Genomic DNA, 27,098 nt, shown 5'->3' with positions numbered 1-27,098 from the left:
CAGCCGTTGTCGAGAAAATCGACAGTTAAAAGAAACCGTTGCGATGAAATACTCTCTACGATTTACAATTCCTACAGCGTCGTGGCGCAGCGGTAAGCGCTCGGGATCGTAATCCGAAGGTCGCCGGATCGAATCTCGCGCCATGCAACATTTTTTTTTAGTATTTGCTTTTGGGCTGGTTTGCTCACGTTGCACTGCGGTTGCATAATACGCGGTTTCAACATGAGCTTATCCGCATGGTACTGCACGTGAAGTAACACAAGTAATGTTTGAGAGAGTGAAAGGTGGTATCCTTCCCTTCTCCGCACGTTAAATAGGTGTGACAGTAACTAAATGGTGTTAAGAGGCCACCATTCAGTAACATTCATTTTTACCCATTTTAATCATTAGTGGATGTAATTGACAACTAAGTGTTGTCTATGTTTCCGGCATGACGAGATGCAAGAGATAGTGAGTGCTTCATGAAGGTTTTGGCACTGAGAGTGGTAGTTTTCTTAAATATAATAGACTTCATGTATGTTTTGTCACAGAGAGTAATAGTTTTATTAAATATTATCGAAATAAATCAGAATGATAATTGAAGTTCTCTCTTAGCGTTATTTAGTATCCTTCATCCATACCACTGAGATAATGACCATATTCTGTGAATTTTCAATCCAGGCATATCCATTGTATGCATTATGCACTTCATGCGACTAACTGAATTCATAGTATCAACAAAAAAAAAGAAAGTTTTACAGTCCCTAATGTGCACGTATTGTTCCATGGCAATTCACCGTTGTTGCGTTATCCGTTGCTTCATTTTTAAATTAGAATACTATCTTTCCTAGCGGTTTTGATTGCTCATACGGAGGCATATACGCAGTCGTTTTTCCTTCGTTCTATTTGCAATGGAACAGGAAATGATCCGACTGACTTCGTGAAGTTGTAAAGGGAGTCTTGGGGCAAAAATCGGCGCAAGGAAGCCATGTCCTGAAACGTCCTCCAGCGACACAACACAACGTCGAAGTTGCAGGCGGCAGCTCTTGCCACTGGGACAACCGGTCAGCAGCAGAACGTGAATCTGTACGCTGATGCTGTTTATTTTTCTCCTGTATGCCGAAAAACATTGGAGGTTTTAGAGGGTTGCAGGCCAAAAATAAACTGCAGACGGAAACCTGTGTCTGAAACAATCATCCACGAAGGCCACAGAGCACCTAATTTATAGGAGACAAGGGTTGTCTATGCACCAGATAGCTCCATCTTGTTGACTGGCGATCCTGACAATGAGCCGCGATCACTGAATAACAGGCAACATTGCGAGAAGATCGGTTTACGGTTCAACAGCGTGCTGCCGCAGAAGTTGCCTAGTAGCAGGCGCCGGCGGCGGCGCATACAGCTTCGACGCTCTGTGGCGCCGTCGGATGACGTTTCTGGACACTGCTTCCTGTTCTCAAATTGATCGTCAAGACACCCTCTACAAGTGGTAGTTTGCCGCAACATTTCTGGGACACCATGTATCTACATTCGGGAGAATGATGATTCACATCCGTGTCTGGCCATCCAGATTTACGTTTTCCTTGATTTCCCTTAATCGCTCCAGGCAAATACCGGGACGGTTCCTTTGAAAGCGTTAGGCAGATTTCCTTCCACACCCATGAAACAATATGAGCTCCTGCTCTGTCTCTAACAATCGTGCTGTCTACGGGACGCTAAATCCTTCCACAGTCGTCTTCGGATACCGGATTTCCAAACTGGTTACATGAATTTGCCTAGCATTTCTGTTGCATTTTCGCATAGGCTAAACCCATTTCTCATAGTCCTAACAGCGGCGGTGGTTTACCGGCAGTCGTTCTTCCCGAGAACTACTCGCGACTGGAGCAGGAAAAGTGGCAGAGGTAGATAAAGTACCCCCCCCCCCCCCCCCAAAAAATCACATACCGCAAAGTGACTTACGGAGTATAGATGTAGATGTAAATGCACCTGTATCTTGAGCTAAATTGATTCCACGAACGACAGTCCAACGACTACAGATTCTTCTAGACAACAGCATCGTCAGCGGACAGTCTGATAGCGTTGCTGACTTATCTGATAAATCTTTCTCGTGTATTGAGAACACCTGAATTAGTGTTACGCTTCCTTGTACCACTGTTCGTGGTACCTCCGTTTCAGCTGAACTTTCGCCATACAATTTAAAGTAATGGATTCTATTAGTTAAAAGTACACAGAGCCACTGACATACAGGGTTCAATGAGTATAAGTGCATATATTTTTATATGTGGTACCTTAATATGTACACACACATGTGTGTGTGTGTGTGTGTGTGTGTGTGTGTGTGTGTGTGTGTGTGTGTGTGTGAGTGCGTTGTTTTTTTCTCTGCGTCGAACAGTCTTCCCACAAACACTTCGCAATCTTTACGATCTGATGTTTTCTGCACGGCCATTACTGCGCCAGTAAGTGGACTACTCCTATCAGTATAGAGTAACCGTTTTGCGTTCGTGTATCGACACTTTTTCACCACCTACCAGCTGCCCAGAGGAAAATAAGTATGAATCACTTGCTCTCGTAATATGTACTTGGAAGTACTAACAAACCTAAAAACATTAAACATATAATAGCTATAATTATCGGCACATGACGTAAATAATGGTGTAACGCTGTCCGTTACACTGTACTGTCCTGTCCCCAATAGAAGTATCTGCACTTACACCCGTTACATGGTCTGTTCAAAAATGGTTCAAATGGCTCTGAGCACTATGGGACTCAACTGCTGTGGCCATCAGTCCCCTAGAACTTAGAACTACTTAAACCTAACTAACCTAAGGACATCACACACATCCATGCCCGAGGCAGGATTCGAACCTGCGACCGTAGCAGTCGCACGGTTCCGGGCTGCGCGCCTAGAACCGCGAGACCACCGCGGCCGGCACATCGTCTGTCTGTGAAGATACTCCGTATGGTAATACCTTGAGTATTAGTCAGTAGAGTGGTATACAGGGTGAAACAAAAAGGTACGACCAAACTTTCATGAAACGTTACTCACACACACAGGTGAAGGAAATATGTTATATGTTCATGGGTCCAGTGGTTTGTTTCCATGTTATAGCTCTTAAACCCATTAATCATGGGAAAAAACATACAGAAGAAGATAATATTATAACAGTATGAGATGCTTTCCTAAATGAAATGTCCAAAGTGCCCTCCTTTAGTAAGGATAGATGCATCAACCCACCCATGCATTGAGTCCCTGTTGCGCTCATGTATCACTGAAAAACTGTGTGACGTTCTGCAGTCTTTCACAATACGGGCACGAATACTCTCTACATCTTGCACTGAGGCTTCTCACACAAGAGATTTAAAATGTTTACACAAATAAAAGAACTGGTGTTTAGTTCCAGAGAGCGAGGAGACCAAGGAAGTGGTTCCGGTTCCACTTCTATCTATCCATCTGTCACGGAATCTGTTACTTAGAAGCCGAACATTGAAACTGAATTGAGGAGATGCTCCATCTTGCGTAAAGTACATGTTTTGACGTTCTCGTAAAGGCACATGTTCTAACAGAACAGGGACAGTATTATCTAAGAAAGAATGCTAAGTTTCTCCATTGCGCTTGGATGGAAGAACATGAGGCCCTAACAAACGGTCACCTACAGTGCTGTGTTAAATGTTGACAGAAAATCTTTGTTGACGACGTGATTGCACAACTTCTTGAAGATTCTCGACAGCTCATGATAAGAAATAAAGAGTGGTACCAAAACTGAACCTTGTGGGCCTCCCTTTGTGATTTATCCCACCTCACTAAATTTTTTTCTCTTTTCAATATTGTTTGAATTATTGAACACAACTTTTTTTTTGTTCAGTGTGATTCAAACCAGTCGTGTATCCCGTGATAAATTTAATTACAAAGTGAAGTAGAAAATGAGCTCTAACATGGAAATAATGTCCTCAGACCCATGTCCATATAAAACCTTTTGTTTCTCTAAATGCGAGGAATGGTTCCCAAAAATTGACCACACCTTTTTGTTACATCCTGTAGTATCGAACGCCTTCCAGAAATCCGGGCAGACGAAATCTGGATGATCAGCTGATTTTACTGTTTGCAAGACCAGTGGGAATGCCCACCAAAAGATGACGTAATTGATATGGAACTGGTCGAAAGGCAAAACTCTTTGAAAGTTGGCTGTTGCACTGCAGCCTCCATTATTTTATTTGCTACTGTTCAACTCAATTATCTTCTGAACACTGAATAAATTCTCAATTGCCAAAATAGCTAAAATCATTTATTCAGGTAGATCACCCGTTTTGGAAATTCTCTGTTGCCATTTTCGAATTTATCTTCTTCCTTGCTTTTAACAAGGAGTGGAAATCCCCTACTTCATGGCTAGGCAAATCTTTACATACTTTTGACATCGTCACTGCTGAGGCGATCTGTGGTACTACGAACACTGTTTTGTATAAGAATTTGCCTAGCCAGGCGGTTGGGGATTTCCACTCCTTGTTAAAAGCCAGGAAGAAAATAAATCCAAAGATGGCTACAGAGATTTGCCGAAACCGGTCATCTGCATGAATAAGTGATTTTAGCGATCTTGGCAGTTGAGAATTTATTCAGTGTTCATAATACTACAGATCGCCATCATGCTGACGACGTCAGAAGTATATATCAATTGTCTTCGCGTACTGGTCGACGCAGGCTGACTGAAAAGATGCAGTCCTGCAATTAGTATCGATTACGAACAACTTCGTTATCTTAAGGACACCTTGTGAAGCATCCAGGAAGTCTTCTCTGAGTTCCATGGGAGCCGACCAACCGTATCGCTACTAATACGAGGTCGCGAGCTTGAAGAGACACTCTCGTGTTCCGCCGTGTGGACGAAGCTCTTGCTTGCAATCTAATGCCGCTGGTCGCTGGGTGGTGAGATAGCCTGGTTACGTGCAGGAAGTGCACACTTGCATTACGATTTTGTTAATAATTGACGACGAAGGTGTGGTTTATGCTCAACTACAATTATTTTCTCCTTCACCAAAGAAGACAAAGTAAATATTCCTGAATTCCAATGAAGAACAACTGCAAAGATGAGAAACATAGAAGTAGATATCCTAGGAGTAACGAAGCAGCTTAAATCAATTAAGGCAAGGCTTCCGGTCCAGATCATCAGATGATCAAAACGATTTGCAAAATGATTTAGATAATATATATCTGTATGATGCGAAAAGTGGCAATTGATCCTCAATAAGGAAAAGTATGAAGCTATTCACATGAGTACTAAAAGAAATTAGCTAAATTTCGATTACGTTGTAACACACACAAATCTGAAGGCTGTAACTTCAAGTAAATACTTAGGGATTACAATTACAGATAACCTAAATTGGAACGATCACATAGATATTATTGTGGGTAGAACAAACCAGAGACTGCGATTCATTGGCAGAACACTTAGAAGGTGCAACAGGTCTACTAAACAGACTGCTTACACCACGCTTGTCCGCCCTCTTCTGGAGTACTGCTGTGCGGTGTGGGATCCGCATCAGGTGGGACTGACGGATGACATCGAGAAGTACAAAGAAGGGCAACTCGTTTTGTATTATCGCGAAATAGGGAGATAGTGTCACAGACACGATACGTGAATTGGAGTGGCAATCATTAAAACAAAGGCGTTTTTCGTTGCTACGGGATCTTCTGATGAAGTTTCAATCACCGGTTTTTTCCTCCGATTGCGAAAACATTCTGTTGGCACCCACCTACATAGGGAGAAATGATCATCACGATAAAATAAGAGAAATCAGGGCTCGCACTGAAAAATTTAGGTGCTCGTTTTTCCCGCGTGCCGTTCGAGAGTGGAACGGTAGAGAGACAGCTTGAAGGTGGTTCAATGAACCCTCTGCCAGGCACTTTATTGTGAATAGCAGTCACGTAGATGTAGTGTAGATTCGCAGCGGACATTACTATAACTTCGGGTGTTGGACACACGTCTCATATGTTGATGTTAGGTCTTTCTGTCCTTGTGAGGCGAGTATGTCTTGAGGCTCGATACGGAGTTTGTTTGCTATCCATCTGAATGGTAATGCAGTCAATTTGATAATACTGCCTACTAGTGAACCTTAGTAAATGCTTTGCGACTTGTATGGATCACTCGTTGTTTGGTGGTTTTTTTCTTTTCTTGCTTTTTGGAACTCTATGTGCCACGTGTCTTCTGGGCACCAGTAAGACTTGTGCCACGGTGATTTCCTCACTTCTCTAAAGTCATTTATACATTGTCCGAAGCCGGCCGGTGTGGTCGAGCGGTTCTAGGCGCTTCAGCCTGGAGCCGCGCGACCGCTACGGTCGCAGATTCGACTCCTGCCTCGGGCATGGATGTGTGTGATGTCCTTAGGTTAGTTAGGTTTAAGTGGTTCTAAGTTCTAGGGGACTGATGACCTCAGATGGTAAGTGCCATAGTGCTCAGAGCCATTTGAACTATTTTTGAACACTGTCCAGATACATTAATCTGATTGCTTGTCAAAAGCCTGAATAGCCACCGTTTGAAGTGCGTATCGCTGCGAGGAGTGCGGGAAGGGTACCAGTGAGGCTTTAGAAGGCACCGGCAGAGGTGTTCAGCAATGCTGACTCCAATGCCGTGGCCAGCTGCGATAGGTTTCTCGGTTGAGAATCCACGGCGCGACCAGCCCGATCGAGGTGGGCCCACAGCGGAGTTTGGTGGTCAGGGAAGTATGTTAAACTCATCCTGCTGCTCTCCGAACCTCATACGTACACCGCGAGCTGTGTGCGCGTTGCGTTGTCCTGCTGGTAGATGCTATCGTGCCGAGGGAAAACAAACTGAATGTAGGGGTGGAGATGGTCCCCGAGGATAGCTGCACACTTTTGCTGATCCATTGTGCCTTTCAGAATGACGAAATCACCCAGGAAATGCCACGAAAACATTCCCCAGACCATAAAGCTGCCTCCTACGGCCTGGATCCTTCCGAATATTGTTGCAAGGTGTTTGCTTTCAGACATTTCACGCCGTACACATCAACGGCCATCTGTCCGATGGAGTATAAAACACGATTAATCTGAAAGGTCACCTGTCGCCATTCAGTTGTGGTACTGAGGTGAACATTCCAGCCGTTGTCGCTGCTGAACGGCATCAGCGTGGGTGCACCAACCAGGCGCCTCCGGCGGACGCCCGTACGCTACAATGTTCGCTGAACGGTCGCTGAACAGACACTTGCTAGCCCCTTGCTCCTTCTGGAAGGTCATCTATGACCCGTGGTCCACCAGAACTGCCTCGGCGCCAAGCTTCGATGGCGCCATTTTGCCATGCATTGTAGCCTTTGACCATGGCGGCACACCAACAGTTTCCAAACTTACAAGGGGAGGCCGCCAATTGTGAAATTCAAAATGGCTCTGAGCACTACGCGACTTAACTTCTGAGGTCATCAGTCGCCTAGAACTTAGAACTAATTAAACCTAACTAACCTAAGGACATCACACACATCCATGCCCGAGGCAGGATTCGAACCTGCGACCGTAGCGGTTCCACACTGACGCGCCTAGAACCGCACGGCCACACCGGCCGGCTGTGAAATTCAGATTCATTACTGCACATAATAAAAGCTCATGGCCAGAGGTGTAATGTGGCAAAGCACCAAGATGCACTTCTCAGCCGTTGTCGAGTTAAAAGAAACCGTTGCGGTGAAATACTCTCTACGCGGTAAGCGCTCGGGTTCGTAATCCGAAGGTCGCCGGATCGAATCTCGCCATGCACCTTTTTTATTATTTGTTTTTTTTTTGTAATTCAAATGTACACACACACACACACACACATATATATATATATATATATATATATATATATATATATATATATATACTTGAAATAAATCCAATCCATCGTCCACCACCAATTGTCTTCTCCGATTTTTGCCGATACGATACGCGTGGTATGCATCAAACCTGACGAACGATAGAACAATTTTTCAGAATGTCAATCAGGTGTGTTTCCCAACAGATAATTAAAAAGCAATTGTTCTTGTAAAAACGCATCGTTTATCAGATGTGCTCTATGTCGTGCTGTTTTCTGCTTTCCATGTTTCTATGATAACTATCACTCTGGTTCGTGCGACACCCCAGCTACTTCTGGTCACTAATCGTTAATTATGTGCGAGTGTATACCGAACTTATCAATGAATTGTATCCACTTGAATATTATTTGTGATATTATGTTTTATTTCAAGTTTTATTTTTCCACGACAAACGACTTTCAACAACTTATTATATGCATAATTGTTGCAACTGATTGCCGGGAATTTTTTTTATATATATATATATATATATATATATATATATATATATATTTGAATTAAAAAATTGCATGGCGCGAGATTCGATCCGGCGACCTTCGGATTACGAACCCGAGCGCTTACCGCTGCGCCACGACGCTTAAAAAAACTATTACTCGTAGAGAGTATTTCACCGCAACGGTTTCTTTTAACTGTCGATTTTCTCGACAACGGCTGAGAAGTGCATCTTGGTGCTTTACCACATTACACCTCTGGCCATGAGCTTTTATTACGGGCAGTATGAATCGAATCTGAATTTCACAGTTGGCAGCCTCCCCTTGTTAGCCGCTTCGGAATTGCTTCCGCCCTTGGCCGGGAAGCCAACGGCCGTGCTCTTTTCGACGTCAGACCTGTCGGTCCATCTCCGCTTTACGGCAGCAGCTGCGCTGTTTTTCGCATCCCCTCCGCTACGCTTCGCATACCCTGCACGGCTAGTGCTGCCACCTTCCGTCTGTGAGCAGTTATTGGACGTCGACGTCCAACATAAGCTGCGGTCACATTAACGTGACTCAACCATGTATGAATTTACATTTAATTACTATTTCCAATAATATTTCTTGCCACACATTTTTCTACTTAAACGAAATAGGCCGACTTGGAATTAGCGGTTGGAATGCGATAAGATGACAGTTTGTACTACGAGGGTCACTACAAAAGAAATGCACGCTGTTTTTGTAGAAATACAGTTTTCATTCTGCATGTGTGAAAGTCTTACAGTGTGTAGATACATCCTTCCCGCTTGTTTTCAAACTTAGTTCGACCTGTTCACGTGAGTGGCGCCGTTACAGCATGTCTTCACGATCGCTGCTACACTTGACATTCGTCAGAAGCAACGTGCTGCCATAGAATTCCTGTGCTGCGAAAACGAGACAGTGGGAAACATCCCCAAGAGGTTGAAAAAGGTGTACCAAGATGCTGCTGTCGATCGCAGTACAGTTACTCGGTGGGCAAGCAGGTTACGTGACGAAAGCGGGCACGGCAATATTGAGGATTGTCCTCGCAGCGGCAGGCCTCGTACTGCACACACTCCAGACAATGTGCAGAGAGTTAACGAATTGGCGACTGCTGACAGACGCACCACAGTGAACGAATTGTCACGCTACGTTGGGATAGCGGAAGGAAGTGTTTGCAGAATACTGAAAGTGTAGGCGTTAAAAAAGGTTTGTGCCAGGTGGGTTCTCAGTATGTTGACAGTGGCTCACAAAGAAACAAGAAAAACAGTACGCAGCGAACTTTTGGAACAGTACGAGAATGGTGGAGATGAATTTCTTGGAACAATTGTGACAGGTGATGAAACATGGCTCCATCATTTTTCACCAGAGACGAAGAGGCAATCAATGGAGTGGCATCATGCAAATTCACCCAAGAAAAAAAATTCAAAACCGCACCTTCTGCTGGAAAAGTTATGGCTGCGGTGTTTTTCGATTCCGAAGGACTCTTGCTTGTGAACATCGTGCCAAGTGGAACCACCGTAAATTCTGATGCATATGTAACGACACTGAAGAAACTTCAAGCTCGACTGAGTGGTGTTCGACCACATCGGCAAAAGCAGGATGTTTTGCTGTTTCACGACAATGGACGGCCACATTTCAGTCAAAAAACTATGGAAGCGATCACAAAACTCGGATGGACAACACTGAAACACCCGCCTTATGCTCCTGACGTGGCTCCATGTGAAACTGAAAGACACTCTTCGTGGAACAAGGTTTGAAGATGATGAATCCCTTGTGCACGCTGCCAAACAATGGCTCCAACAGGTTGGTCCAGAATTTTACCGTGCGGGTATACAGGCGCTGGTTTCAAGATGGCGTAACGCAGTTGAGAGGGATGGAAATTATGTGAAGAAATGAAAATATTGTTCCTAAAGGATGTATCTACACACTGTAAAACTTTCAAACATGTAGAATAGAAGATGGATTTAAAAAAAATAGTGTGCATTTCTTTTGGAGTGACCCTCGTATATTCCTTCCGAAATTGGTAAAGCATCATCATTTTGTTATTGCAATTTACATAAAAACAGTAGTAGTCCCTACGAATTTCATACTTCACATTTCTTTGAATGCTTTTCAGTAGAAACGGTAGCTTTTGGTGCAGACGTAGGTAGCGGAGCCGCGGTCCTATGTTCTAAGGAACGTATGTTTAGTGGTTGCCTTACATTTGCGTATCATTGTAACAACTCGGGTCCACAGGCCCATTTGCACTGTAAATCCCCGTAGGGCTTGTGACTTTAAGGGGCTCCGGAAAGGCTCAAAATCATGAAAAGTTCAATTTTTACTTTTTTGCGTTTTCTGAATCTGCAGACTATTACCTTTTAATAGATATATAATTTATTCAATTCCGAAGGCTACAACTATTTTTAAATTTTTTTTGAAATGTGTTCTACATGGGCGTGACCCACTGTGGCGCTGTTAAACTGCTGTCAAATGGTATTATTATTAACGTCCATGTTCATCAGGTACATTTTAGTGATGTGAGATAAAGTATGTGTTGTGGCTAACCTGTGATGGTTCAATATATATCGCTGGTGTGATTGTCGATTGTTTCATGTTTATTTACTCTGTCGTTAGCTCGAAAATATTCGTAATTAATTCTGTTTCTTGAGTCTCTGTTTTGTTGAAGTATAATAATGAGTAAAAGTAAAGTTATTAGAAATCCTCTATAGGCTTTTAAGAAAAGGAGAAATGTTGGAAAGCCAAAGGTATGTGTTATTACTGTAAACAATAAAGACGATAACCAAGTGAGTGAACCTAACCTCTCAAGTACACCTGCCCATAGCAATCAAAGTGGGAAAGAAAATACTTCACAGAAGAAGCTTGGTTCAATGAGTGAAAACTATGAATGTTTTATGGGCGAATCGGATGTGAATGAAATATTTGATATGTCGGTTCTCAAAGGAATTTTTTCAAACTGTGTAAGATGTATTCATTGTAGTGAAGTTGGTCTGGAACTCTCCATAATAAAGCACGTAGGACTTGCTAGTGAAATACAACTGAAATGTGATAAGTGTTCATACATGACCACCTTTTGGAACAGTGTTGCAGTAACTGCAACTGAAGAAAATGGTAGCAAAATCTACGAACACAACAACGCGCGATGCTTGCTTTAGACAAGGAACGCCTTCGGGCTGCAGACAGAGCTGTAAAGAGTCTAGAAATACAAGCAAGGGTAAACAGGAGGAGGAACAAGAGGAAGCTGGAGGAGGAGTTTGCAGAGGATGAAGATAATCCATCTTATGGACCTGGAATGCACTAAAAAGTTAATCCAATCTTTGTCACTCGATTCCCAAAACTTTTATTTTCTCATACTAATTACATGTTTTCTAAGGATCTTCCAAACATATTTGTTTCAAACTTTCAGTAAATGTTACACAGTACCTTCTGCATAATTTAACACAGCCTTTTTCCAAAAAACTGTATATTTTTGAATATATAAATAAAAAATTGCAAAAAAATGTTGTGAATTTTCATTACAATTGAAAAAAAATCATCTTTAATAACTGAACTAAAATTTTGTAAAATCCCTGTGTTAAGTTGTAGCCCATATTCCAATAAATAATCTGTAAAAAGTTCAACTTCCTACCTCAAATACTTTGTGAGGAAAGATGTAATTTATAAGCGTTATTTTAACATTGCAAGTATAGGGCGTTCCGGAGCCCCTTAATACTTTTAATCCTGTTGAGATAATTGGTACGATCCCTGATGCTGACTTAAATTCAAGTTTCCTTTTACTCCGCCCACTGTGAACCGTTGCGCTAGGTTCACTTCCTAGGTAATTTTCTACATACAGTTTTCTGTCAGATCGTACTCTTAAATTTGATTCGTAGGTCGAAACATTGTATGTGCGACGGCATGATTGTTAAATAAGGGCATATCCGGATTTGCTTTCACAGGCAAACCTTTGCCAAACTTAGCGGGAAACTTACTAGATCAACGGAAAGAACAGAAATAGTAGAAAAGGAACTGTATGGTGCTTCATCACGGGCTATTAGTGTCAGCTGTTGAAAGTGCCACTTCAGGTAACTCCTTAGCTGCTCTCACAAGGTTGGGTAGACGTAGTTTGGATCTTCACACCAAACCCTTTGGTGTGGCGACATAGCCCAGGTTACCCGCTTGTTATCAAGAGGCGCTGACGGCTCAGGAACGGAGCTTAATTTGAAGCAATACTTAAAACATAAATAGGTTTTTTTTTATCGTTGTTTTGTTCATGACGCCTGACAGCACGATGACATGTACCCGACAAAGATAGCTCAGTACAGACTACAGAATACACTTAGTTTCATTGTGAAACACGTCAATAACATCAAAAAACAAATGTAAGAAACGCGTCAGTCGATAATATCTTATCTCTGACATCTAGCAGAAGTTGCGTCATGGCGGGACAAAGAGACTGGAGGTCTTTAGCTCTCACAGTGAGAAAATAACTGGAAATACGTGGGACAAACGCTAGCTAATGAAGTGGTACTTGGGTATATCTTAGACCGACGAATTGGAAACAGCACGATAACCACTACTAATTGTTTGTTTTCTATACGGACTGATGAAGAGAACCATAAAAACAGAGAACTGAGGAATGTTGATGTACCGGGCGATTCAAAAAGAAAGAACGGATTTAATTGTGTATTACAAACTATAAAAGATCGAAACACATCGCGAATGTCTCTGGAGACAGAGAACTTCACAGTTTTGACACAGTTGCGCTGTTGTTTGTAGCAGCGTGGCCACACCAAAGGAGAGATAATTTTGTGTGCTGGAATTTGCGCTATGTCAATCTATTGTTCAACAGCAACGTGCATTCCGCCGTCGATTAAGTAAGAAGCCGCCTCTGCAAGAGCAGATTTATGACTTCGTGGAAGTTGTGAGGAAACTTAATAATTTTTTCTTATTGATAAAACTATAGATAATTATTCGACTCTCATACCAAAGATTCATTTGAATAGCACTTAGCACTGACGGACAAAAGAAGATTTACGCTCTTCGTTTATTAGTTTTAGTAATAGCTACCTTTCGTTGTTTTCATGTCCTGGTTATAAGACGTATAAACGAAGTGCCCTGCAAGTGAAATTGTGCTAAATAATGAAAGCAACTTCTCAAACAATACGATTTTCTCATTTACGGTACCTTGGAATGCAGCTGGAAGATTATTATTATTTTAATTTTGTATGTAGAACTTAGGTGGAGGCGAAGATCTTCACGACGGCGCTGCTCAACAATAGAGGCGCGTGAATGAGTTCATCTCTTTCCCTCCGTGGCCGCCAATGTCAGTTTCATAATCTAGATCATATTTGCCGCGACATTCAGAACCTGCAATCTTTAGTTTCATGTAATTACGAAGTCCAATTATTTTCTTTCTCAGATGAATAAGTGCATTTTAATCACAGTTCTTTTTATGCCGCCACGAGGAATGATAGTACTTAGAACGTACGTGCCGCTATCCGCATACAACTGAGTATGTACCGACGTAACTATACTTATGACTAGAGCTAGGATTTTTGCATATTTGCATGATAGTGCATATAAATGCATATTTAAGGGGTTATTGCATATATAAATAACTTTTGCATATTTATGCATATATTTTACTTTTGCAGCAATGATTCTTGAAATACAAGTATTTCACCACAATAATTTAAGAAGAAGAGTACGACCTGAGCAAATTTCTCTTTTATTGCTTTGTTTGAGTAGAATTGCTTCTGTCATATTTACAAATCCATTAAAGGGCGCCTAAAATGAGGCTAGCATAGCAATCAGCAATGAGCGGTTCCTGTACTATAAAAATGTCTCTCGACACCTTAACGAAAACTAAATAGCGATCAACAGTCATGTGGCAAACCTTTAAAGTTCGATCGGCCATCTCGTCATAAAAGTCAGTACTGTTTGTATTGTGTAACAAACGAAGCCGCCGGCGGCAACAATGACATTTCCAAGAGTGAGAAAGTTCCATTGTCAGCTACCTATAAATCATTAACTAGTGTGCTGCTCTTCGTGATTTCTGAAGTGCGCGCAGGAGGAGACCTTATTACCACAATGCCGAAGGAGAAGAACAGTAAAGCTTATTTACTTCGACAATGGATTGATGGAAATCCTACTGTAACAACAGATGGAAATGTTGTATTGTGCCAAGTGTGTGAGAAGCACGTACGTTCTATTTTTGCTTTCTCAAAGTTAAAAATCAATGTGATTTCCGAGTTAGGCTTTTACTTAATGAAAATAAACTCACTTTATTTTCATACCATTGTTATAGGTGCCTTGTGTTAAAAAATACCAGGTTACACAACGTTTACAAACAGCTGCTCATAGAAATTCTGCTAATAAAAATATCTCCAACAACCAGACAACCTTACCAGCAGCAATTTCTGCAAGCAGAAGTGGAAACGATGGCAATGATAATTTTTCGAAAGATCTCTGCAAAACTTTAGTTTCAGCCAACATCCTTTTCAGTAAATTAAATAATGTGGAATTTTGAGGGTTCCTCAAAAAATATACCTAACGAAAAGTTCATGAAGAATCAACAATAAGGAAAAACTATCTTGGCAAAGTTTATGAAGAAGTAAGTTCAAACGTTTATTTAATGAAATTAGTTTGCATGTCAGCTACCCCCATATCCCCCACCCTCCAATTAAGTTTCATTAAAACTTTTCAATTTTTTAAGAATTTTTAATCTATCACACAAAAATATTTTAAAATCGAAACATAAAATTTCGTATGGCCTGTAGCGCCAACGAGTTTACGATCAAGTAACATTTTTTGTTATACTTATCCTCTCTTGCCCCCCCCCCCCATTTTACACTTGTGATATTCGGGATTCAAACGTGTAGATGAAACGACTGACTCATGTGGGAGATATATTGCCAACGTTGTCGCCGGAAAAATGGCGGAATCTGAACCAGGAACACCTCATCTCGTTGTCTCCAGAGCACTGGAAAAAAACAAACCATTCTACTATTGGTAGGGTTGTTCGTGATGCATTATACGTTTTTGTGGCCCGCTAAAGAAAACGAGGAAAAACTCCTGGTGATAGTTACAGATGCAGTAGCATAAATGACTAAGGCTGTTAAAGCTTTGCAGGTATTTTATCCCAAGGCAGTTCACATAACTTGTTTAGCACATGCTCTTCACCGACTGGCTGAAGAAATTCGAGCGTATTTTCCAGAAGTAAATGCCTTAATTTCCTCTGTGAAAAAAGTGTTTGTGAAGGCGCCATCAAGAGTAAAATTATTTACTGAAATGATGCCAGGTATTCGTTTACCCCCACAGCCGATCATCACGAGGTGGGGAACATGGATAGAAGCAGCTCTGTATTACAGTGATCATTTAGAAGTGGTGAAAGGGGTGCTGGACGTGATGGACAGAAACGAAGCAGCAAGTATCCCAGCTGCAATTAGTGCTTGCAATGAGGAGAGTCTCCAGAGTAAATTAGTGTTTATTAGGACCTATTTCAGTAAACTCCCAACCACAATCACACGCTTGGAAGAAAAAGCAGTGCCTATTTTCTGTCCTTGAGGTCTACGAAACAGCTGTCGTCGGAGACATACCAGGAGAAATAGAAAAGTGTCTTCGCAACAGAATTGAAAAAACTGAAGCAAGGGATCCAGGTTTAATGTTTCTTCGGGATGTGAATAAGGTGTTACAAGGAGAATCCGAAAAACAGCTTAATGGTTATTCTGTAAGTGACATAGCCTCTTTTCGGTACTCTCCTGTGACTTCGTGTGATGTAGAGAGCTCTTTCTCTTCGTATAAAAACATTTTAAGTGACAGAAGGAAATCATTTCTTCTAGAAAACTGTGAAAAATATTTGTTTATTGCAATAAAAGCAACTGATGCTGAAATAGACTAAGAGAAAGAGACAAACAGACAGTAGTAAATATTAACTTTGTTAATTAATGTTTTAAGAATAATTGTATAATCAGATTACTTTAGGAGGATTAAAAGATGTGAGAAAGTTGAAATAATGAATTTTATTTATCGTGCATATTTTAAAGTTTTTAGGGCATATTTATCAGATTCTTAATGCATGTATGCATGCATACATTCATACTTTTCAGCGCATATAAATCCGAGCACTACTTATGACCCATTTCCCTTACAGTATTAATTCTTATTTTGAGCCACCCACTCACGAATGTACGTGCCCCCTTGTTTTGTGTAGTCAGGTGTATTCCTTAATAACGTTACGTTTAATATTCAGTGGCTTCGTTTACACAATTGACCTCTGCCTTTGTCGCAACGGCGCTTCGCGTGAAATATTTATTACGCGACATTCGTACTAACTCTCATTTCAAAATTACGACGCCGGTTGACTAAGTTTTTAACAATTTAACGGGGTGGTTACAAAGTTTGTTGTATACGCAAGGGAAAGGGCACTGGTCCACCCCACACGTCTGATGACCGTGTCGAGCACATCCGAGCCCTCGGGTGTCCACAAGGCGAGCAGGCCACCAACTTCAGCTCCCTCAAACAGCGGTGCGACGTGTCCTGAATCACGTCCGCGTATGCAGCCTCACAAGTTGCAGTTACTGCAGCAAATGCAACCCGGCTACCATAAGAGAAGATACCAATTTCGATTTAATATGGCAGAGGACATTTTTCCCGAACGGCTCATCTTTTCAGACGATTCACCGTTTATCTGTTGGGTAAAGTAAATCACCATAATGTAAGAATTTGGGGCTCACAAAATCCTGTCACCGTTGTCGAACATGAGAAAGACTCACTGAAACCGAATGTGTTCTGCGCCGTTTCTGTTCACAAAGTTTATGGGCCTTTCGTTTTTTTGGGCGAAACTGTGACAGGACTGACATACTGCGAAATTGGTTGTTTCATCAACTTCATGAAGGCGCCATTGATTTCAATTCTGAGGAAGACAGTGCCATGCCTCGCTTTCACGCTGAGGTGTGGCTTTACCTTAACAACACCATCCCACAACGTTGGACTGGAAGAAGTGGCAACAAGATCCTGTTCATTGTTTTTGCCTCCCACGTCACCAGTCCTCACATCTTACGATTTTTTTTTCTATGTGTATACTTAAAAGACAGTCTTCATCCCACCTATGTTAGCTACTCCTCAAGAGCTGAGAAATCGAATTGTTGAAGCTGTCTATTCAATAAACAGGGGCCTGTTGATTCGTATGTGGAGTGAAATAGACTACAGTTTCGATGCTTCTCTAGAAGCGCACGGTGCTGACGTTGAGTGTATGGTACAACGCTTCTTTCTTTTTGAATCACATTTATCATGTGAGGTGTCAAGTCTGGTTCCTGATCTGTTTGCAGCAGTGATCCACAGAAACAAATTGTCAGTGACAGTGTAAATGTCGTGTGACTACGGCCTCCCGTCAGGTACACCGTTCGCCGGGTGCAATTCTTTCGATTTGGCGCCTTTTCGGCGACTTGCGCGTCGATGGGGATGAAATGATGATGATTAGGACAACACAACACCCAGTCTCTGAGCGGAGAAAATCTTTGACCCAGCCGGGAATCGAACCCGGGCCCGTAGGATCGACATTCTGTCGCGTTGACCACTCAGCTTCCGGGGGCGGACGTCAGTAACAGTGAACAAGGCAAAATACGTTTTTCTGAAAGAAAAACCAAACTTACAGAAACCCAACTATACGGTTAGCAGACTGTGCTGTTTCTATGTAAGTTGTGTACCTGTGGCTGTACCTAGGCGAAGAATTAGTTTTCCAATAGTACATCACCAATGCAACCCCAAAACTGTCTAAAGTGATGCATAGGTTAAAATCGATAGGAACTATCACCTATAGAATATCGCTTCTGGCTCTCATGACCCACCACAATGCTATTTCTATGGCCACCAAAAGCTTTGCGGCCGAAGCGAGGGCGCACCAGCTTTGCTAGGTTCGATGTAGGAATATCTTGCGGAAGATGTAGACCGATGTGTTTTAAGGCTTACCGGAGCATTTCGAACCACTACAGTAAAGTCGCTGCTTGTGATTTTGCACTTATTGCCAATTGGTATTCTGCTGCCTGATCCTTGCTCATGATGGGCAATCAGGACAATACCAGATCCAAAGAAAAGCAACGAAAGATGACAAATATTACTTTCGGAAACAATACTTCCGAAAGTTGGCAATATATGCTTAAAAAATAAGTGATTAAGTCATCAAACAAATAAAATATTTATACGTTATGAAAGAAAGCACACACGGCACTGAGGTAATATTCTACAATAATTATTAATAATTTCACAAATCGGTTTTCGGCTCTTATTCCATCAGGTACAAATATAAATGTGTGGTGGAGTGAAACTGTTGTAAGATCAAATATTTCAAATGAGTGCACCTACCGAATATCTCCCTTTCCAAAGATGAAAATTGTTAATGTTAGATTTGGGAATAAAACGAGAGTAATTATTTCAGTGAAAATGCCATGTAAGGTTATTTAACCGAGATAAAATACGTGACACAATGACGAACTACTGAATAAATTAAAAATGTTCTTAGAAAAAATTGACTTGAACAATAAACTTCAGTGACATAGCCCAAGGGTGTGACTTAACAAAATTATCTAGTCTCTAATAGGGCCTCAATTACAAACAGATGAGATTAGTAGTCAGATTAAGCAGGTAAGTAAAGCAGCTGTGATTGTAGAAAATAAAATTTTTTGCCAGGACAAGAAAATTTATAGTAAGTGAAATAAAGAAAAAAATTGGAGCACGTGTGTAAGAGGGGTAAGTTACAACGTAGCCTGGACGCGATTATGAGTAGTGTCTGCAGACTCATTCAGGCCATGTTGTAAATGACCCCTCTAACTCACGAGCCCCACTTTTTCCTTTATTTCAGTTACTGTAATTTCTCTTGTCCTGGTAAAAAATACTTTCTGTGATCACTGCTGCTTCACTTACCTGCCTAATCTCACTAGTACATCTTATATATAATTTAGGACCTGTTAAAGACAAGATTATTTTGTTCAGTCACACCCTTGGATCATGTCACCGAAGTTTCCTATTTTCTTTTAAGATCAGTTCATTAGTTACTGTGTCACATATCTTATTTCAGTTAAATAATCTCACATCACATTTACGCTGAAATAATTACTCTCGGCTTATTCTTGAATATAACATCTATAATTTTCATTTCTCGAAATGGAGATACTCGGTAGACACACTCATTTAAAAACTGTGACCTTACAAAAATTTCACTCCACCACATATTTTTCTTCGTACCTGAAGATGGCTAACATCTGAAAACAGATCTGTGAAATAAATAATGACTATTGTAGAATGTTACACCAGTGTCGTGTGTGTTTTCATAACTTGCCATTTTAGTAAATTTTGACTTGTTCATCGCTATGATGGAACTGTATAATATTGTATTCTGGCTGAAATTTCTTGTTAGTGTTGATCTCTGTATTCCACTGGTAGCTGCTTGTGTTCCATGTGCTTTGCTCACACTATTATCAGGTGACCTGTTTACACCTTACCTATACGTATGCAGCCGTCCTTGTCGGTTTCTGATATCTTGTAATGTTATTTTTCAACTTGAACCTGATTAACGCATTTTTGTCAAAGAATGTGTCTATAGCTGCGTGCCTGTGTTTCCATCTTCAGCATATATGAGGTGTTTCTGTTCGAGTTTCGTAAATACTGCAGTAGAATGCCCTCGCCATTTACATTTTATTTTTGTGACTGTAGTTATGTTTGTGATTCATGCTCCAATTACGATCATGGTTTGTAACTGATATCGGTGGTACAACAAAAGAACCAAATACAGCTTTGTGTTATGAATTTTATAATAGAAATAATTGTGTTTGGTCAAAGTGTCTCCCATCTAAAAACAAATTTAAATGTAACTATGTTTAATCTTGTGTCACCAATTGAAAGTAAAGTGTTGCTTGCACAGTATTATTTTTAAATTCTTTTGATTATTTCGAACTTCATTTAGTAAAGGCTTCGTTAATTCTATTTGCGATATCGTGAACTGCTTTGCTTCATTAGGAAGGGGGGGGGGGGGGGCGTGACGGGTTGATTACATGTTTGATCTGTTTAGTCCGACATTGTTGAGGGCTACCCATATCACTCAGGTTGTGCTGCATTGAGTGTTAGATCTGGTCCTATATCCGAAGGAGACGAGCGGGCATAGATCGCACAACCCCGCGTAGCATCGACATAAAGGAAAAGAGAAGCAGCCGAAATCCGAACAACGCAGCAGTTTTGAAGATGGGACACACGGCTACTTACATAGTTCGCAATCGACCTGCCATTTATTGCTCATATATAGAATCGGAATAAGAGCTACGTAGAATTATTGTGTAACATGCTGAACATAACTGTAACAAATAATTGAAATAATTAAATGACCTCTCCCATTGAGCTAGCTCTCATCATTTCTATCGTTGTGTTGGTTTCAGATATAATGAACGACTACAAATGTAGACTTTGACGACCATGTCGATTGCTCTTCAAATCGGGAGCTATCTGACTCACAGATGACCATCGATCGCCCAATATGGCTCTGCGGGGATGACGCGGCCGTCCGCTCGTAAACACTTGCAGTCATCATATTATTTACGTGTTAACTTTGTCTCTGCTATTTTAGAGATCCACCCTAGACAATGCTGACATCGGAAACCAGAATTATTGTGTAACCCTGATTACGTTGTAACCCATGCCCTTTGCACCGATTACTCTCCCACGTTCGAATTTAGTTAACCCGGGGCCTGTTTCGATGCCGACTGCACACTTGCCTGTGACATGCTGGTCAGATATCGTCTCTATAATTAGGCCATAGGCTGCATCTAGCAGCAAAATTCGGGCACCACAGACAGCAGCTCTTCTGGTAGGACAACCCATCCCGTGACGTTTGGCTACTCGGTCTAGTCCGTGCACAATTCGTACGGCGCATGCGTCGTGTACCAGACGACCCAGCAGGACAAACGAAGCTGATGTGGTGGTCCTGGATCCTAGAACGAAATTCGATTCCTATTTTGGAAGAAATTTTCTGTCACCAGAGTATCTGGGAAGGTGCGACGTATATTTTTGAGTACCAGAATGCGTGCCAGTACCCGAAGCTTCAGACTGAACATCTCGGCAGTCTCGTTGAGTCAGACTTGATGATTATGACGTTAGGTTCGGCCCCCTTTCAGCTATTCCAGAGTAGTAACCCATGTGCTAACACCGAAGCGCACACTTTCCCTTCTTTTTAACCGTTGTTGGTGCAAAACACCACCACACAGTCACAACACTGCACAGGCACTCTCACCAGGCACCATGCGATACCCTCCTCAACAGGCAGGCGGCAGGAATTCAGCCCAAACGACCTTCACTGTGGCTTCGTCCAAAATAATGCGTGCGTGCCCCCCCCCCCCCCCCCCCCCCCCCTCTGCTTCCAAAGTTCAGCAACGAGCTCTGGAACAATTCTCTGATAGGGGTGAGCTTCAAAACTCTAATAGCCTTGCTGTTGGTTGGACGCGACAAACATCATTGTTAACATTTCGTTTTCATTTAACACAATCATGTAACGTTTCAAATCATCAATCGCTGTCGACCTAGACTGGCCATAATCAGTTGCTTTGAATGAAGACAGCAAATTGTGATCACAATGATGCATAATACTTTCATTTGTGGTTTTATGAGGGACAGTTTAGGTCAAAACCAGTTGTTATTTTCAAGCGTTTTGTGTCTGCGCCTAAAGGAGAATAAAGGGTTGAAAAGCAAACCAATCACATTCTCTGATGACAAAAAATGTTCAAATGTGTGTGAAATCTTATGGGACTTAACTGCTAAGGTCATCAGTCACTAAGCTTACACACTACTTAACCTAAATTATCCTAAGGACAAACACACACACCGATGCTCGAGGGAGGACTCGAACCTCCGCCGGGAGCAGCCGCACAGTCCATGACTGCAGCGCCTAGACCGCTCAGCTAACCGCGCGCAGCTGTGATGACAAAATTCCACAACATTCCCAGTACTTTTGTTTACAGTAAGTGTTGTTGTTGTTGTTGTGGCCTTCAGTCCTGAGACTGGTTTGATGCAGCTCTCCATGCTACTCTATCCTGTGCAAGCTTCTTCATCTCCCAGTACCTACTGCAACTTACATACTTCTGAATATGCTTAGTGTATTCGTCTCTTGGTCTCCCTCTACGATTTTTACCCTCCACGCTGCCCTCCAATGCTAAATTTGTGATCCCTTGATGCCTCAAAACATGTCCTACCAACCGATCCCTTCTTCTAGTCAAGTTGTGCCACAAACTCCTCTTCTCACCAATCCTATTCAATACCTCCTCATTAGTTACGTGATCTACCCACCTTATCTTCAGCATTCTTCTGTAGCACCACATTTTGAAAGCTTCTATTCTCTTCTTGTCCAAACTAGTTATCGTCCACGTTTCACTTCCATACATGGCTACACTCCATACAAATACTTTCAGAAACGACTTCCTGACACTTAAATATATACTCGATGTTAACAAATTTCTCTTCTTCAGAAACGCTTTCCTTGCCATTGCCAGTCTACATTTTATATCCTCTCTACTTCGACCATCATCAGTTATTTTACTCCCTAAATAGCAAAACTCCTTTACTACTTTAAGTGTCTCATTTCCCAATCTAATTCCCTCAGCATCACCCGATTTAATTTGACTACATTCCATTATCCTTATTTTGCTTTTGTTGATGTTCATCTTATATCCTCCTTTCAAGACACTGTCCATTCCGTTCAGCTGCTCTTCCAAGTCCTTTGCTGTCTCTGACAGAATTACAATGTCATCGGCGAACCTCAAAGTTTTTACTTCTTCTCCATGAATTTTAATACCTACTCCGAATTTTTCTTTTGTTTCCTTTACTGCTTGCTCAATATACAGATTGAATAACATCGGGGAGAGGCTACAACCCTGTCTCACTCCTTTCCCAACCACTGCTTCCCTTTCATGCCCCTCGACTCTTATAACTGCCCTCTGGTTTCTGTACAAATTGTAAATAGCCTTTCGCTCCCTGTATTTTACCCCTGCCACCTTCAGAATTTGAAAGAGAGTATTCCAGTTAACATTGTCAAAAGCTTTCTCTAAGTCTACAAAAGTAAGTGTTGTGCTATGAAATGTTGCGATACTTATCTGATAAATAATTCAGGAAAGTATCTGAGCGGACGTGATATTTACTATAGAGCAATCAACTAGTGTGCAGTCACGCTTAGTAAAGTGATTACCGAGTGCGGTGACGCAGTGGTTAGAGCCCTGATCTCTCATTCGAGAGAATGACTGTTCAAAGCCGCGTCTGGCCATCCAGATTTAGATTTTCCGTTATTTCGCTAAATCGCTGTAGGCAAATGACAGTATGTTTTCTTTTGAAAGGGTACGGGCGATTTCCATCCCCATCCTTGACGCAATCCAAGCTTGTGCTCCGTCTCTAATGTCCTCGATATCGAGTGGACGTTAAACCCAATCTTGCTTCTTTCCTCCCTTTCTTCTTTCCTTCCTGCAAACTAATTCGTGGGTCAAGAAAGGCTTCTACCATCGATCTACCTTACCTCCCTCGCAACTTGGAAATTTGGCCTCAAAGAGATGCACAGCCACTGGCACGTTTACAAGTATGAGGACGGAACGAATTTCATTTCTCTACGCCCAGCGTTGAGACTTAAATATCTAATCGTCCTTCTTAACATTAAAGTATTATTTCATGGATTCGTGTCGTTTTACAAATGAAAAAACTTGGTATGACGGTGCGCACCGTCCTCTGCTGACATACGGAGTAGTCAAATGGAAACGACTGAGATTGAAGAAGGTGAGTAAACTGTCTATTATTTACGAGTAATAGCCGTAACTGTTAATACATTATCACATCGTGAGGCAAGACGTCAATGCGTTCATGGAAAAATATTTGCAGTTGCCTACGGAACCATGATTGTACTTACGCATGCACCTCTCCGTCCGAAGCAAATCGACGGTCACGAGTGTCTTTCTTCATAGGTCCAAAAATATGGAAATCGCGAGGTAACAACTCGGAATTTGTGTAAGGGCTTCCCAGCCAAACTTCCGCAGCGTGATCGAAAAAACCGTGGGAAAGTATGGGCTCGCCCACGTTACAAATAGTAAATAGGTGCCTCAGCCTGTAAAAATGGCGCCCTTATAGGATCCGTTTGTTGCCCGTATGTCTGACCGACTGTTAAAATCCGTTTTTCTCAGGAATGGACAGAGGCGTCAAGTTGAAAGTTACGTCACACACTAGGGTCTACGGTGCCTCGGAGAAGTAAGGAAGTGAAGCTTCTGAGGCAAAGCAATCAAAAGATACGACCATTTATGTGACGTATTTTGCTGCTAGAAAACTCAATTATAAAAACCTGTAGGGTAGTTACCGTTGATCTGGAATCATGAACTTTGGCAAGAAGCAAGATTTCACGGTTACAAGTAAAGGAAAAATCCAAAAATTGTAGATTTGTAATAATATCACACCGAAAAATATTTTTTGTCATTTGTTGTCAGACTGTCTGTGTGTCCGTCTGTTAAGAGGACTTTACATCAGGAACGGGTAGGCGTACCAGCTTGAAATTTATGTAACTTACTGAGGCCAACAGTAGCTTAGCGGTGCACCGATCTGAATCTTCTAAGTCAGTGCAATGAAAGAATACGGCAGTTTAAGTCACACGTTTTGATACTCGCAAACGTTTCGATACCTATGTGGTACTTCCCGTTGACCTAAGATCGTGATGAAATTTGGCGAGAAGCAAGGTTCGACACTGCAATTAAAGGGAAAAAAAAACAGAAAATGGTTACTTTGTAATTACATCATGTGAAAAAAATATTTCATTTTGACATTTGTTGTCCAACATTCAATTTAAAATTGATACTTTAGCCTATGTGTTGGAATTCCTGGCACCGAAATCTCGGCAATATCAATTTCGATAGCAGGTAAAAATTGTCCAGATTCTCGAGATGGGTGAACTGTCTTTGTACGTAATTATGTTTGTACGGAACCCTCAGTGCGCGAACCCACTTCACTGGATTTTTTTCCCCAGCTGTCTCGTTTCGTTTTACTGCCCCTTACAACAGCGATCTCGTTCCTGCAGTACACAGGGAAAGCTACTCTCGAATCTCTGCGTGCTATGTCAAATTCTGACGGTGTTACACATGTGCAGCTCGCTCATCTGGGCGGAATATTCCCACTCCAGATGAAGCACCGAATCCACCTGCGAACCACTGGCTGCGGGGTGCAGATGCGTGGCGGCTGACATACCGTTGGGCGCGGCAGCTCGGGCGGTGACGAGGGCCGAGCAGAAGACGGCGAACGCCAGAAGAGCGCGCGGCGGCGCCATGTCTGCAGGCAGAAGACGATGGGCAGTGGTCGGCGGTCCCACCTCTCCAGAGGCGCACTGGCGCGCGCGGCGAACCGCTGCCGCAGCTGGCGCCTTATCTCGGCTTATCACGCGCCGCGTCGCTCGCTTATCCGGGCCGCAATCTCCAGCGTTCTGCGTGGGTCGCGGGCTCGCGTATCAGCTGCGATCGCCCTAACAGTGGGAGCTGACCTGGTCGCCACACGAGGAAGGACAAGTAACAACACGTTACGTACCGCGTATATGCGGCACAGTAGGAAGAGTAAAGGACTAAATGTGTTGCTGATTTGGCGGTATACAGGGTGCGAAATTACTACAGAGAGCTGCCATTTCTGACAGCAGCAATGGCCCAAAGTCGGTCGAACGTAGAATCGGACTCGCAGGGGGCGGTCAGGGCGTTCGGATCACTGTTTTACTTCAAAATTTTTACGCTTTTAACAATCCGTCAGGACAACGTAATGGGCAAGTAGTAAGGTGTGCTATTCGGGCGATTTCGAGAAAAATCGCAAGGGAGGTTTTACCTGTTACTGATGTACCGGCCCACTGCAACCCCCAATACGGGCTAGCGGCGATCGTGTGGTTAGTGTTGAAGCTCCGTAATCGGTGGATCGCTCCATCAAGCCCCACTCGTCTTTTTTTTAATTTACATTTTTTCAATACTAGTCGCATTATTTGATACGTATTACATTTGTAATATGCAGAAAAGACACGTGTATTCGCATGAACTTTTATTTAACTTCCAATGTTTTTTTTTGCTATTTACTAATTTTTATTATTACGATAGATATTATGCGCCTTTTATTTCTATAGGCAAGTTAAAACCTGTGTTAAACGCCTTCAGAGTTATTCATATTTGACTGAAAACGAACGGGAAATTGCTTCCTGTGAAGACGCCATTAAAGTGCGTTCAGTCGCACATCGCCAATTTTCGGCACCCTCATTTACGAAAATGTTGCTTTACGCACGGTTTGCATCCAGACTGTCGGAAGAAAGAGAAATTTTTCGAGATGTCAACGAGCTTCGTTTTTCCTCAGAAACTCTGAAGATCGCTTGTGCTTCAGGCAAAACTGCATTCATTCGATGTATAGATGCCGCTCTAATCTATGTTTTCCCTGATGAAATCTTCTCGGGCTTCCATCCGAGTAGCTGCGTCGAAAATCCGCGACGTTTCGTTGAGTATCATTCTCATCATCTTCGCAGCTTCCCGGATGGAAGCCCGAGAAGATTTCATCAGCATTATACACCGGGAAAGCCTACATTCACATTTGTCTTCCCTGTCTGTATGAAAAATATGGTCCTGCAGCTCGTAGTGTCGAAAACAAATCCGACGATTAATCGTGCATTATTTCCACATTTTGGCGTTTTGTAAGTCATTGTATCATTGAACAAATTATTTATACCTTTATTTATCGATGTGTGACTTGGGCTTTCCTAGCCTCTTCCGCGTCCTTGAAACCTTTGTCTGCAGGTAGAAGCGTCCAGGTGCGTAGCAGTTCTCGGTACGTTACCCAACTGCAGGTATAAGG

The 27,098-nt window shown here is 42.2% G+C and overlaps 1 protein-coding gene across 8 annotated transcripts in view; it reads right to left on the bottom strand.

Annotated features, from left to right (window-relative positions):
* The window catches only part of LOC124545180 (mucin-5AC-like), a 349,462-nt gene extending 323,874 nt beyond the window's left edge, over nucleotides 1-25,588 (bottom strand). For all 8 annotated transcript variants that reach the window (XM_047124022.1, XM_047124023.1, XM_047124024.1 and 5 more), the window contains exon 1: nucleotides 25,476-25,588. In XM_047124022.1, coding sequence (XP_046979978.1) covers nucleotides 25,476-25,554 — 79 coding nt within the window. In that variant the 5' untranslated portion in view covers nucleotides 25,555-25,588. The remainder of the gene's footprint in view (nucleotides 1-25,475) is intronic.
* Between the last annotated feature and the right edge of the window lie 1,510 nt (nucleotides 25,589-27,098).

This window comes from Schistocerca americana, chromosome 8 (assembly GCF_021461395.2).
Source record: "Schistocerca americana isolate TAMUIC-IGC-003095 chromosome 8, iqSchAmer2.1, whole genome shotgun sequence".
Classification (NCBI taxonomy): domain Eukaryota; kingdom Metazoa; phylum Arthropoda; class Insecta; order Orthoptera; family Acrididae; genus Schistocerca; species Schistocerca americana.
This window is presented reverse-complemented; position numbering and strand designations above follow the sequence as displayed.